Genomic DNA, 14,921 nt, shown 5'->3' on the forward strand with positions numbered 1-14,921 from the left:
GGTGTCGGAAAAAGCGAACAAAGATCGATGTAGCCTACATGCTAATGGAATTGCATCGAAATGATTTAAGAAATTTAATTTCAAAATGATCAACGAGTTGCGAAATATTTTGTTGAAGACTCCATGTCCATTAGGATTCAAATTTTTACCCAACCCTGTTCTTTACGTAACATTTCTTGTACTACAACTTGGCCTTTTGTTTTGGAATGTAGCCCGGTTGTTCTAAGTAATTTCCTACAAAACTAAATAACCTTTTCCACAGTATGTTCATTTTTTTTATTTTTGTTTTTCGATCTCGATACGAATCCAAATTTCCCAGTTTGTCAGTGGGATAGGACTTGAAAAATACGTTGTTTTTTTTTACTTTTTCGAAAGGAAACAATGAAGTAAGTACATAATCATCACTTTACAGTGTATAGCATATTGAAATGAATGGACGAACAAAAAGTTATAGATTGAAAAGTTTATTTCTACCTCATTTCTACTTGAATAAAGAAATCAGTCAGGAATTGCCCAGCAACATGAGGCTATAAATAGAACCGTCTGTTCTTCACGCGTGTAATTCTGATTCACGTGAGAAGAAACAAGGGAATCTGGCTTCGTAGATATAAAACAGTTTTGTTTCCGCTTTGGTTTGTATGCCGACGATGCCGTTGCGGCAGGCCCTGGACCATCCTTGCAAATAGCCACCTTTGCTCCCGTCCCCTAGCAGTGTCTGTCCGTCGCTGCAATTGCAGTTCAAATTGTTGGCCGGATTGTTTGCCCCGGATCGTCGTTCCAGTTGTAATTGGCACGATGTTAAGAATCTGCCAGACCGGCAAAAATGTGGCTGACCCGAAATCCCAGAATCTCGACTAATGAAATCAAAACATTCACATTAGATCCATAGTACAAACCTGCAATTAAAATCTAATTGAACACTCACGTTCCTGGAGGCGAGGTAATCCTACTTCCGCGTGTACAAGTAAAAATAATAGCCACAAGTCTTTTCTCACGCGGACCCTCAAATATCAATTGAAATCCAATGGCCTTTTGACCTCGGGGGCAGAACTGGACTGGGCCCCACGATTGGGCCGTAATAACCGTCGTAGGTAGAAAACAGCCAAGTACGGCCGTGAGAGCAACTAATTGCATCAGTTGAATCATTTCAAATCCAACAACTAAATCCAAAAGAAAGTTAGACCAAAGTAAATTTGTTACCCATCAAAATCGTTAATTGAATTACCTTCGTTTTTTCGGCAGGGTTCGCCACTGATTGATGAATCAAGAGAACTGATGAACATTGAATTGATTCTAACCCCTTATATGAAGTTCACGTTAGGCGCGAGGGGGGGGGGGACGGAAAAACGAGCCAGAAAGGTTGGCATATAATGCCAATCGCAAAATGATTTCAGAAATTGAATTACAAAATTATCAACAGATTACGAAATTTCTTGTTGGGAACAATTAGGATTACCAATTCTTGTTTTTGGCCTGGTGTCCTACCCTGTTCTTTGCGTAACGTCTCCTCTCGTACAACTTGGCCCATTTGTTTCGGGATACAGCCCGATTGGTTTAGTTAACTTCCTATACAATGCTATTAAACAACCTTTTCCATCGCCCATTTTTTCCAATTCTTAAACGTAATTTGATGGGGTTATACGGAACCAATTTCCCAGTCGTCAGTTGGAATGGTACTTGTGAAAAATGCCTTTTTCTACTGTTCTCGAAAGGAAACAATCGAGCAAAGTAAATAATTACGTATTGATGAGATGCATCGTGTAAGCGATAGTGTCTCAAACTGCAAAAGAAACAACGAATGGGCCGGAAGTAAATTACCTAAGACAAAATAGCTGTATGCATGTATGAAGGTGTTTCATCGTTTTTTAATCTTTATCTGTCCACCTCCACAGGTTTAGTTGAAATTGTGTCGATTCAACTTTTGATCGGTACAATTTGATACAGCATAACGAATTTTGAGTTTCATACGCACTCGACCTCCTATCAAAATCCAATCAGTATTTGTTGTTAAGCGTACAGTGTAGCATATTGAAATGATGAACAAACAAAATTATTGCCATTTGAAAAGTTTATTTCTATCCCATTTCTACCACATTAGAAGAACAGAAAAATGTTATTAATTAGAATAAAGAAAGAAGTCTGGAACTGCCCAGCAACGAGGCCATAAATAGAATCGTCTGTTCTTCACTCTTCCTCTTCTACCTCTTCTACTTCTTCTTCTACTTCTTCAATCTCTGCTTCAGCCATTGGGCGGGAACAATGGAATCTAGCGCCGTAGATATAAAATGGGTTTGGGCGTCTTCTCGTTTCGGTCTGTAAGCCCACGATGCCGTTGGGACAGCGAGGGGACCATGGTTGCCAAACGCCAATTGGGTGCCCGTCCCCTAGCAGTATCTGTCCGTCGTTGCACCTGCAGCTCAAATTGTTGGCCGGCGTGTTTCTCCCGGGTCGTTCCAGTTGTAATCGACACGATACTAAGTATCTGCCAGGCCGGCAAGTTTGTACGGCACCCGGAATTCCCCTACTAATGAAATCAAAACATTCACATTAGATCCTTGGTGAAACCTGCAATTAAAGTTTAGTTGAACACTCACGTTCCTGGAGGCGAGACAATTGTACTTCCGCGTGTACAACTGAAAACAATAGCCACAAGCCTTCTATTTTGTCGATTCTCAAATGCCAATCGAAATCCAACGGCCTTTTGACCTCGGGGGCAGAACTGGACTGGGACCCCAGGTTGGGCCGTAACCGTCGTGGGTAGAACACAGCCAAGTACGGCAATGAGAGCAAGGAATTCCATCATTTTAGTCATTTTTAATTCCAACTGAATCCAAATCAAAGTTAGACTAAAGTTTATTTTTTTTACAATTGAAATCTTTACGTTTACCTTTGTTTGTGTTCGGGAGGGTTTGCCACTGATCGATGAATCAAGTGAACTGATGAAAATTGAATTGATCTCACCCCTTTTATACGGCTTACGCTGGCGTGGGGATACGGAAAAGACGAGAGGAGATCGACGTAGTACATTTTATTGTAATTTAAAAATGATTAAAGTAATTGAGTTTCAAAATTCTCAACAGATTGCGAAATGTTTTGTTGGGGACATGTGTCCATTGTGTCCACATGCGTCCAGGATTACAAAATTTTGTTTTGGTAAGGTACCCACTTTGTTCTTGGCGAAACTTCTCCTCTTGTACAATGTGGTTAATACAAACTAAACATCGTTTCTTTAATGGACTAATTTGAGGTTGTTTGACTTTTTTCGATCGATTGATACGAAACAGATTTCCCAGTTGGTCAGTTTGTTTGGTATACGAGACTTGTGGAAAAATGCGCTTTTCTACTTTTCTCAAAAGAAAACAATCGAATAATTAAATAATTGCAATCAGCTTGTGATCAATACATTCTCCTCATTATTTGACACTTTAATTCAATTTATAATAAAGATGTTGAGAAGAAGGTTATTAAAAATTTAAATAATTCTGGAATACTATTGAACTTTTAATCGTTTTCGTTTGGTTTTAATTGTTTTTACTCGACGGCCATTTATCGTCCTTCCCTTCATCCGGTGAACAGCAAGTTCAAAATCTAAAAAATCGTTATTTGTTGAAGGAAGTTTGAAGAGTATGAATGACTGTTAAGTCAAAGATATTATAAAGTAGACCTATATCTACTTTGTATCTTTATCGGGATCTGTTGTCTATATTTTCTTGAGTTTGATTAATAATTTAAAGAATTGATTTTCCTGGCAAAACTCTCAACCGTAGGGAAATTTCCGACCGTATTCGTGACACCATATTGCCCGGAAATGTCGCAAAACTTAACTTTTTGTTGAGCGAGAGATTTTCCAAGTTGTCAAAAATGTTCTTTTAGATCAAGTCGAATCTATTTAATTACGTTTACCGATTGCTATCCATCGGCAAAAATCGGCAAAAATCAATTTCTTTTGCTGAGTTTCTCTTTTGTTTTCTTTTTAAAAAAACATTTTGAAAACATACGAAAAACAAGTTGGGAATATTCTCATTCAAATGCAAATTTCAAATCAATCAGTCTCTCCCGGAGATGTCCCCCAAATCACTTTAAATCCCGCTTTATTTAATTCGGCATCAATATACTTATTAAAAGTCACAATCCAATTGTTGGTTCCATACGCACTCGACCTCCGATCCAATATAGCAATTGTTTCGATTGGTTTTGAAACGAAACAGTGTAGCATATTGAAATGATGATCAAACTAAAAGATTGCCCATTGAAAAGTATATTTCTACCACATTTCTACTCCATAAATTAATTAAAAGAATTTAAAAAGGTTATTAATTAGAATAAAGAAATAAGTTTGGAATTGCCCAGCAAATTAGCAACGAGGCCATAAATATAATCGTCTGTTCTTTACTTTTCTTCTTCTTCTTCTTCTACTTCTACTTCTACTTCTTCTTCTACTTCTTCTTCTACTTCTTCTTCTACTACTTCTTCTTCTACTTCTTCTTCAATCTCTGCTGCTTCAGCACTTGTGCGGGAACAAGGGAATCTAGCGTTGAAGATATGAAATGGGTTGGGGCGTCTTCCTGCTCTGGTCTGTATGCCCACGATGCCAGTGCGACAGCTAGTGGACCATCCTTGCCAAACGCCAATGCTGTGCCCGTCCCCTAGCAGTGTCTGTCCGTCGTCGCACCTGCAGTTCAAATTGTTGGCCCTCGTGTTTCTCCCTGGTCGTTCCAGTTGTAATTGGCACGATCTTAAGTGTCTGCCAGACCGGCAAGTGCGTACGGCACCCGGAATTCCCCTACTGTTGAAATCAAAACATTCACATTAGATCCTTGGTGAATCCTACAATCAAAGTCTAGTTGAACACTCACGTTCCTGGAGGTGGTCCTGGAGGCGATACAATTCTACTTCCGCGTGTACAAGATAAAACAATAGCCACAAGCCTTCTATTTTGACGATTCTCGAACCACAATTGAAATCCAACGGCCTTTTGACCTCGGGGGCAGGACCGGACTGGGCCCCACGATTGGGCCGTAACCGTCGTGGGTAAAACACAGCCAAGAACGGCAATGAGAGCAACGAATTGCATCAGTTTAGTCATTTTAAAATCCAACTAAATCCAAATCAAAGTTAGACTAAAGTTAATTTTGCTTCAATCGAAATCGTTACGTACCTTTGCTTGTTTTCGGGAGTGCTTGCCACTGGAGAAACTGAGAAACTGATGATCACTGAATTGATTTTCTCCCCTTTTAAACCATTCACGCTGGGTGGAGGGGGGGGGGGGGTTCGAAAAAGAGGTGCGGAGATCGAAGTTTATTCCAAGGAAATTACAAAATGATTTAAGTAATTGAGTTTCAAAATTCTCAACAGATTGCAAAATGTTTTGTTGGGGACATGTGTCCATTAGGATTACCAAATTTTGTTTTGGCAAAGTAACTTTGTTCTTGGCGTAACTTCTCCTCTTGTTCAACCTTGTCCATTTCTTTTGGGATATAAACCCGATTGATTTAATTAATTTTCTACCAACTTAGGAACCTTTTCCATCGCCCATTTTTTTCGTTTCTTAAATGTGTATGAATTTAGAATTTTAACTTTTTTCCTTTTGTTTTTCGATCTCGATAGGAAAGGTATTCGAGACTTATAAAAAAATGGGCTTTTCTACTTTTCTCGAAAGAAAACAATCGTATGATTAAATAATTGCAATCAGCTTGTGATCAATTATCTAGAATCTCCTCGATATTTGACACTTTAATTCAATTTATAATCATTGACAATAAGTTTTCGAGAAGAGTAATTTGTAAAAATCAAATAATTCTGGAAAACAATCACTTATCATTCCTTATATTCGATTATCGATTCCACTTAAAACGGAAAAGACGAACTAGTAAGATTGACGCATGCCAATCAAATTGCGAAATGGTTTCAGAATCACCAAATCGATTAAAACATTCTGTGCTGGGCATACTCCATACATGCTAGGATTTCAAAAATTCTTGTTGGCCAGGGGTATCGGTACCCAACCCTGTTGTTGGCGTAATCTCCTGTTGCACGATTGGACTTGTTTATTGAACACATTGAACTATTGATCGTTTTACGTTCAGTTTTTGTTATTTTTAATCCACAGGCATTTTACCCCGCAGAGTAAAAATAATTACGGATTGATGAGATGCATCGTGTAAGCGATAGTGTCTTAAACTGCAAAAGAAACAACGAATGGGCCGGAAGTAAATTACCTAAGACAAAATAGATGTATGCATGTTTGAAGGTGTTTCATCATTTTTAAATCTTTATCTGTCCACCTCCACAGGTTTAGTTGAAATTGTGTCGATTCAACTTTTGATCGGTACGATTTGATACAGCGTAACGAATTCTGAGTTGCAAACGAACTCGACCTCCTATCCAAATCCAATCAGTATTTGTTGTTAAGCGTACAGTGTAGCATATTGAAATGATGAACAAACAAAATTATTGCCAATTGAAAAGTATATTTCTATCCCATTTCTACCCCCATAATAGAAGAACAGAAAAATATTATAAATTAGAATAAAGAAAGAAGTCTAGAATTTCCCAGCAACGAGGCCGTAAATAGAATCGTCTGTTCTTTACTCTACTTCTTCTTCTAATTCTTCTACTACTTCTTCTTCTACTTCTTCTACTTCTTCTACTATTTCTACTTCTTCTTCTACTTCTACTTCTTCTTCTACTTCTTCTATCTCTGCTGCTTCAGCACTTGGGCGTGGGCGGGAACAGGGGAATCTAGCGTCGTAGATAAATCCTCTTCTCGTTTTCGTCTGTAAACCCACGATGCCGTTGCGACAGCTACGGGACCATCCATGCCAAACGCCAACTTTGCTCCCGTCCCCTTGAAGTGTCTGTCCGTCGTTGCACCTGCAGTTCAAATTGTTGGCCCTCGTGTTTTTCCCGGGTCGTACCAGTTGTAATCGACACGATGTTAAGAATCTGCCAGGCCGGCAAATGCGTGTTCGACCCGGAATTCCCCTACTAATGAAATCAAAACATTCACATTAGATCCATAGTGCCAACCAGTGCCAACCTGCAATTAAAATCTAGTTGAACACTCACGATGTTGCGGGCGAGGTAATCCTACTTCCACGTGTGCAAATGAAAACAATGGTCACAAGTCTTCTAGCACTTAAATCCTCAAATGCCAATCGAAATCCAACGGCCTTTTGACCTCGGGGGCAGTACTGGACTCGGCCCCAACTTGGGCTTGACTGGGCCGTAACCGTCGTGGGTAGAAAACAGCCAAGAACGGCCGCGAGAGCAACGAATTGCATCAGTTTAGTCATTTTTTAATCCAACTAAATCCAAATCAAAGTTAGACTTAAGTGAATTTTGTCACTTATCGAAATCGTTACGTACCTTTGTTTTATCTTTCGGGAGTGTTGCCACTGGTTGACGAATCAAGTGAACTGATGAAAATTGAATTGATTCTTACCCCTTATATACTGTTCACGTTAGGTGAAAGGGGGGGGGGGTATTGGGACGGAAAAGTCGACCTAGGAAGATTGACTTATAATGCTAATTCAAAATCATTTAAGTAATTTAATTACAAAATTATCAAAGGATTGCAACATTCCATGATGGGGACATGCGTGTTCATTGGGATTACCAATTCTCTTTTTTTGCCAATTGTCCTCCATTGTATTTGGCTTAACGTCTCCTCTTGTGCAACTTTCAAATGATTTCGTACATGGCTAAATTGCTTCTGTTGGTTTCATACAAGACTAAATTAAGTCCACCACATCTTTATTCAATTTTCCAAGTTCCCAAAATATCACCTTTTCGCTGTTTGACTTCGTTTTTTCTTAGATTTGTACCCACTGCTTTTAGTTCTGAGATCTTTTTAGCCTTTTTTTTTAAATTTCAAACTGATTACATTCTCCTCATTATTTGACACTTTAATTCAATTTATAATAAGGATGTTGAGAAGAAGGTTATTAAAAATTTAAATAATTCTGGAATACTAAATTGAACTTTTAATCGTTTTCGTTTGGTTTTAATTATTTTTACTTGACGGCAATTTATCGTCCTTCCCTTCATCCGGTGAACAGCAAGTTCAAAATCTAAAAAATCGTTATTCGTTGAAGGAAGTTTGAAGAGTATGAATGACTGTTAAGTCAAAGATATTATAAAGTAGACCTATATCTACTATGTATCTTTATCGGGATCTGTTGTCTTTATTTTCTTGAGTTTGATTAATAATTTAAAGAATTGATTTTCCTGGCAAAACTCTCAACAGTTGGGAAATTTCCGACCGCATTTTTGAAGCTATATAGTCCGGAAATGTCGCAAAAGTAAACTTTTTGTTGAGCGAGAGATTTTCCAAGTTGTCAAAAATGTTCTTTTACATCAAGTCGAATCTATTTAATTACGTTTACCGATTGCTATCCATTGGCAAAAATCCGCAAAAATCAATTTCTTTTGCTGAGTTTCTCTTTGGTTTTTCTTTTTTAAAAAACATTTTGAAAACATACGAAAAACTAGTTGGGAATATTCTCATTCAGAAGCAAATTTCAAATCAATCAGTCTCTCCCGGAGATCTCCCCCAAATCACTTTGAATCCCGCTTTATTCAATTCGGCATCAATATACTTAATAAAAGTCACAATCCAATTGTGGTTTTCATACGCACTCGACCTCCGTTCCAATAAATCAATTGTTTCGATTGTTTTTGAAACGATACAGTGTAGCATATTGAAATGATGATCAAACTAAAAGATTGCCCATTGAAAAGTATATTTCTACCACATTTCTACTCCATAAATTAATTAAAAGAATTTAAAAAGGTTATTAATTAGAATAAAGAAATAAGTTTGGAATTGCCCAGCAAATTAGCAACGAGGCCATAAATATAATCGTCTGTTCTTTACTTTTCTTCTTCTTCTTCTTCTACTTCTACTTCTACTTCTTCTTCTACTTCTTCTTCTACTTCTTCTTCTACTACTTCTTCTACTTCTTCTTCAATCTCTGCTGCTTCAGCACTTGTGCGGGAACAAGGGAATCTAGCGTTGAAGATATGAAATGGGTTGGGGCGTCTTCCTGCTCTGGTCTGTATGCCCACGATGCCAGTGCGACAGCTAGTGGACCATCCTTGCCAAACGCCAATGCTGTGCCCGTCCCCTAGCAGTGTCTGTCCGTCGTCGCACCTGCAGTTCAAATTGTTGGCCCTCGTGTTTCTCCCTGGTCGTTCCAGTTGTAATTGGCACGATCTTAAGTGTCTGCCAGACCGGCAAGTGCGTACGGCACCCGGAATTCCCCTACTGTTGAAATCAAAACATTCACATTAGATCCTTGGTGAATCCTACAATCAAAGTCTAGTTGAACACTCACGTTCCTGGAGGTGGTCCTGGAGGCGAGACAATTCTACTTCCGCGTGTACAAGATAAAACAATAGCCACAAGCCTTCTATTTTGACGATTCTCGAACCACAATTGAAATCCAACGGCCTTTTGACCTCGGGGGCAGGACCGGACTGGGCCCCACGATTGGGCCGTAACCGTCGTGGGTAAAACACAGCCAAGTACGGCAATGAGAGCAACGAATTGCATCAGTTTAGTCATTTTAAAATCCAACTAAATCCAAATCAAAGTTAGACTAAAGTTAATTTTGTTACAATCGATATCGTTACGTACCTTCGTTTTTTTTCGGGAGTGTTTGCCACTGATCGATGAATCAAGTGAACTGATGAAAATTGAATTGATCTCACCCCTTTTATACGGCTTACGCTGGCGGGGGGATACGGAAAAGACGAGAGGAGATCGACGTAGTACATTTTATTGTAATTTCAAAATGATTTAAGTAATTGAGTTTCAAAATTCTCAACAGATTGTGAAATGATTTGTTGGGGACATGTGTCCATTAGGATTACCAAATTTTTATTTTGGCAAGGTAATCAACTTTGTTCTTGGCGAAACTTCTCCTCTTGTACAATGTGGTCCATTTATTTTGGTTTTTAGCAACATTGATTTAATTAATTTCCTACAAACTAAACATCTATTTCCATTGCCCATTTCTTTCGTTTCTTAAATTTTAGGTTGTTTGACTTTTTTCGATGTTAATAAGAAGCTGCAGATTTCCCAGTTGGTCAGTTGGTTTGTTATACGAGACTCTTTGGAAAAATTCGCTTTTCTACTTTTTTCGAAAGAAAACAATTGAATAATTAAATAATTGAAATCAGCATGTGATCAATTATCTACATTCTTCTCGTTATTTGACACTTTAATTTTATTTATAATAAAGATGTCCAGAAGAGGGTTATTAAATTTAAATAATTCTGGAAAACAGTGAACTTTGAATCATTTTTCGTTTGGTTTTAGTTGTTTTTACTCGACGGGCTTTTTTCGTCCTTCCCTTCATCCGGTGAACAGCAAGTGGCAAATCTTACAAATCGTTATTCGTTGAAGGAAGTTTGAAGCTAGTATGAATGACTGTTGAGTCAAAGATATTAAAGTAAACCTATACCTACTATGTACCTTTATCGGGACCTGTTGTCTATATTTTCTTGAGTTTGACTAATTTAGGGAATCGATTTTCCTGGCAAAACTCTCAACAGTTGGTAAATTTCCGACCATATTCGTGACACCATATTGTCCGGAAATGTCGCAAAAGTTAACTTTTTGTTGAGCGAGCGAAATATTATCCAGGTTGTCAAAAATCTTGCTTGCTTGTACTTTTATCTATCGGCGAACATCGACTTCTTTTGCAGAGTTTCTCTGGTGTTTCTTAAAAAAAAAAAACATTTATGGAAACGTACGAAAAACAAGTTGGGCATATTCTCATTCAGGTGCAATGGAAAATCAGTCTCTCTAGGTGATCTCCCGCAAATCACTTTGAATCCCGCTTTTCAGCAATTTAAATTTAAATTGGAATAAATATACTTAATAAAAGTCACAATCCAATTGTTGGTTTCATACGCACTCGACTTCCGATCCAATCAATTTAGCAATTGTTTCGATTGGTTTTGAAACGATACAGTGTAGCATATTGAAATGATGATCAAACTAAAAGGTTGCCCATTGAAAAGTATATTTCTACCACATTTCTACTCCATAAATTAATTAAAAGAATTGAAAAAGGTTATTAATTAGAATAAAGATATAAGTTTGGAATTGCCCAGCAACGAGGCCATAAATAGAATCGTCTGTTCTTTACTCTTCTTCTTCTTCTTCTTCTACTTCTACTTCTACTTCTTCTTCTACTTCTTCTTCTTCTACTTCTTCTTCTACTTCTTCTACTTCTTCTATCTCTGCTTCAGCACTTTGGCTGGAACAAGGGAATCTAGCGTTGAAGATATGAAATGGGTTTGGGGATCTTCCCGCAAAAGTCTGTATGCCCACGATGCCGTTGGAGCAGCTAGGGGACCATCCTTGCCAAATGCCAGGTTGGCTCCCGCCCCCTAGCAGTGTCTGTCCGTCGCTGCACCTGCAGTTCAAATTGTTGGCCCTCGTATTTCTCCCGGGTCGTTCCAGTTGCAATCGACACGATGTTAAGAATCTGCCAGACTGGCAAGTGCGTACGGCACCCGCAATTCCCCTACTATTGAAATCAAAACATTCACATTAGATCCTTGGTGAATCCTACAATCAAAGTCTAGTTGAACACTCACGTTCCTGGAGGTGGTCCTGGAGGCGAGACAATTCTACTTCCGCGTGTACAAATTAAAACAATAGCCACAAGCCTTCTATTTGGACGATTCTCGAACCACAATTGAAATCCAACGGCCTTTTGACCTCGGGGGCAGGACCGGACTGGGCCCCAAGTTTGGGCCGTAACCGTCGTAGGTAAAACACAGCCAAGAACGGCAATGAGAGCAACGAATTGCATCAGTTTAGTCATTTTAAAATCCAACTAAATCCAAATCAAAGTTAGACTAAAGTGAATTTCGTTACAATCGAAATCGTTACGTACCTTTGCTTGTTTTCAGGAGTGCTTGCCACTGGAGAAACTGAGAAACTGATGATCACTGAATTGATTCTCTCCCTTTTTATACCATTCACGCTGGGTGAAGGAGGGGGGGGTTCGAAAAAGAGGTGCGGAGATCGAAAGATATTCAAAGGAAATTACAAAATAATTTAAGAAATTTAATTTTAAAAATATCCGAAAATATCAACAGATTGCAAAATGTTTTGTTGGGGACATGTGTCCATTAGGATTACAAAATTTTGTTTTGGCAACGAACCCAACTTTGTTCTTGGCGTACTCTTGTACAAGCTTGTCTATTTAATTTGGGATAAAAACCCAATTGATTTAATTATTTTCTACAAACTAAAGAACCTTTTCCATCGCCCATTTTTTTCGTTTCTTAAATGTGTATGAATTTAGAATTTTAACTTTTTTTCTTTTGTTTTTCGATCTCGATAGGAAAGGTATTCGAGACTTGTAAAAAAATGGGCTTTTCTACTTTTCTCGAAAGAAAACAATCGTATAATTAAATAATTGCAATAAGCTTGTGATCAATTATCTAGATTCTCCTCGATATTTGACACTTTAATTCAATTTATAATCATTGATAATAAGTTTTCGAGAAGAGTAATTTGTAAAAATCAAATAATTCTGGAAAACAATCACTTATCATTCCTTATATTCGATTATCGATTCCACTTAAAACGGAAAAGACGAACTAGTAAGATTGACGCATGCCAATCAAATTGCGAAATGGTTTCAGAATCACCAAATCGATTAAAACATTCTGTGCTGGGCATACTCCATACATGTTAGGATTTTAAAAATTCTTGTTGGCCAGGGGTATTGGTACCCAACCCTGTTGTTGGCGTAATCTCCTGTTGCACAATTGGACTTGTTTATTGAACACATTGAACTATTGATCGTTTTACGTTCAGTTTTTGTTATTTTGAATCCACAGGCATTTTACCCCGCAGAGTAAAAATAATTACGGATTGATGAGATGCATCGTGTAAGCGATAGTGTCTTAAACTGCAAAAGAAACAACGAATGGGCCGGAAGTAAATTACCTAAGACAAAATAGATGTATGCATTTTTGAAGGTGTTTCATCGTTTTTAAATCTTTATATGTCCACCTCCGACGGTTTAGTTGAAATTGTGTCGATTCAACTTTTGATCGGTACGATTTGATACAGCGTAACGAATTCTGAGTTGCAAACGAACTCGACCTCCTATCCAAATCCAATCAGTATTTGTTGTTAAGCCTACAGTGTAGCACATTGAATTGATGAACAAACAAAATTATTGCCAATTGAAAAGTTTATTTCTATCCCATTTCTACCACATTAGAAGAACAGAAAAATATTATTAATTAGAATAAAGAAATAAGTCTGGAATTGCCCAGCAACGAGTCCATAAATAGAATCGTCTGTTCTTTACTCTACTTCTTCTTCTAATTCTTCTACTACTTCTTCTTCTACTTCTTCTACTTCTTCTACTATTTCTACTTCTTCTTCTACTTCTACTTCTTCTTCTACTTCTTCTATCTCTGCTGCTTCAGCACTTGGGCGTGGGCGGGAACAGGGGAATCTAGCGTCGTAGATAAATCCTCTTCTCGTTTTCGTCTGTAAACCCACGATGCCGTTGCGACAGCTACGGGACCATCCATGCCAAACGCCAACTTTGCTCCCGTCCCCTTGAAGTGTCTGTCCGTCGTTGCACCTGCAGTTCAAATTGTTGGCCCTCGTGTTTTTCCCGGGTCGTACCAGTTGTAATCGACACGATGTTAAGAATCTGCCAGGCCGGCAAATGCGTGTTCGACCCGGAATTCCCCTACTAATGAAATCAAAACATTCACATTAGATCCATAGTGCCAACCAGTGCCAACCTGCAATTAAAATCTAGTTGAACACTCACGATGTTGCGGGCGAGGTAATCCTACTTCCACGTGTGCAAATGAAAACAATGGTCACAAGTCTTCTAGCACTTAAATCCTCAAATGCCAATCGAAATCCAACGGCCTTTTGACCTCGGGGGCAGTACTGGACTCGGCCCCAACTTGGGCTTGACTGGGCCGTAACCGTCGTGGGTAGAAAACAGCCAAGAACGGCCGCGAGAGCAACGAATTGCATCAGTTTAGTCATTTTTTAATCCAACTAAATCCAAATCAAAGTTAGACTTAAGTGAATTTTGTCACTTATCGAAATCGTTACGTACCTTTGTTTTATCTTTCGGGAGTGTTGCCACTGGTTGACGAATCAAGTGAACTGATGAAAATTGAATTGATTCTTACCCCTTATATACTGTTCACGTTAGGTGAAAGGGGGGGGGGTATTGGGACGGAAAAGTCGACCTAGGAAGATTGACTTATAATGCTAATTCAAAATCATTTAAGTAATTTAATTACAAAATTATCAAAGGATTGCAACATTCCATGATGGGGACATGCGTGTTCATTGGGATTACCAATTCTCTTTTTTTGCCAATTGTCCTCCATTGTATTTGGCTTAACGTCTCCTCTTGTGCAACTTTCAAATGATTTCGTACATGGCTAAATTGCTTCTGTTGGTTTCATACAAGACTAAATTAAGTCCACCACATCTTTATTCAATTTTCCAAGTTCCCAAAATATCACCTTTTCGCTGTTTGACTTCGTTTTTTCTTAGATTTGTACCCACTGCTTTTAGTTCTGAGATCTTTTTAGCCTTTTTTTTTAAATTTCAAACTGATTACATTCTCCTCATTATTTGACACTTTAATTCAATTTATAATAAGGATGTTGAGAAGAAGGTTATTAAAAATTTAAATAATTCTGGAATACTAAATTGAACTTTTAATCGTTTTCGTTTGGTTTTAATTATTTTTACTTGACGGCAATTTATCGTCCTTCCCTTCATCCGGTGAACAGCAAGTTCAAAATCTAAAAAATCGTTATTCGTTGAAGGAAGTTTGAAGAGTATGAATGACTGTTAAGTCAAAGATATTATAAAGTAGACCTATATCTACTATGTA

At 38.2% G+C, this 14,921-nt stretch overlaps 3 protein-coding genes and 1 long non-coding RNA gene across 11 annotated transcripts in view; 2 read left to right on the top strand and 2 right to left on the bottom strand.

Moving 5' to 3' along the window:
• Positions 1-14,921, bottom strand: part of LOC124313083 (dipeptidase 1-like) — a 1,013,891-nt gene that overhangs the window by 521,835 nt on the left and 477,135 nt on the right. The gene's annotated exons all lie outside the window — the stretch shown is intronic.
• LOC124313070 (gamma-aminobutyric acid receptor subunit beta-like) overlaps positions 1-14,921 on the top strand; it is a 53,009-nt gene that overhangs the window by 27,119 nt on the left and 10,969 nt on the right. The gene's annotated exons all lie outside the window — the stretch shown is intronic.
• On the top strand, positions 864-7,163 carry LOC124313554. Its single transcript, XR_006910768.1, has 2 exons — positions 864-940; positions 7,084-7,163. It is a non-coding gene; the product is annotated as an uncharacterized LOC124313554 (long non-coding RNA).
• LOC124313359 (vitelline membrane outer layer protein 1 homolog) lies at positions 2,137-14,162 on the bottom strand. 8 transcript variants are annotated; one of them, XM_046778249.1, is made up of 5 exons: positions 14,127-14,162; positions 13,838-14,065; positions 11,614-11,624; positions 11,364-11,543; positions 4,075-4,612 (listed from the first exon to the last, which is right to left on the bottom strand). In XM_046778249.1, exons 2-5 carry the CDS (start codon positions 14,051-14,053, stop codon positions 4,390-4,392), a joined length of 630 nt encoding a protein of 209 aa, XP_046634205.1. In that variant the 5' UTR covers positions 14,054-14,065; positions 14,127-14,162; the 3' UTR covers positions 4,075-4,389. The 8 variants fall into 8 exon arrangements, with proteins under 8 accessions (XP_046634210.1, XP_046634209.1, XP_046634205.1 ...); XM_046778254.1 differs by lacking the exons at positions 4,075-4,612; positions 11,364-11,543; positions 11,614-11,624; positions 13,838-14,065; positions 14,127-14,162 and adding exons at positions 2,137-2,524; positions 4,857-4,867; positions 7,080-7,307; positions 7,369-7,393; XM_046778246.1 differs by lacking the exons at positions 4,075-4,612; positions 13,838-14,065; positions 14,127-14,162 and adding exons at positions 8,728-9,094; positions 11,916-12,024 and having other exon boundaries at positions 11,614-11,855.

Source organism: Daphnia pulicaria, chromosome 9, assembly GCF_021234035.1.
Source record: "Daphnia pulicaria isolate SC F1-1A chromosome 9, SC_F0-13Bv2, whole genome shotgun sequence".
Taxonomy (NCBI): Eukaryota; Metazoa; Arthropoda; class Branchiopoda; order Diplostraca; family Daphniidae; genus Daphnia; species Daphnia pulicaria.

Coding starts and splice junctions, on each gene's coding strand:
- LOC124313359 (XM_046778249.1), bottom strand. CDS start 14,053: ATGACTAAACTGATGCAATTCGTTGCTCTCGCGGCCGTTCTTGGCTGT. Junction 4,613..11,363: donor ATTTGGCAAGGATGGTCCCC/TAGCTGCTCCAA, acceptor TTGGCAAGGATG/GTCCACTAGCTGTCGCACTG.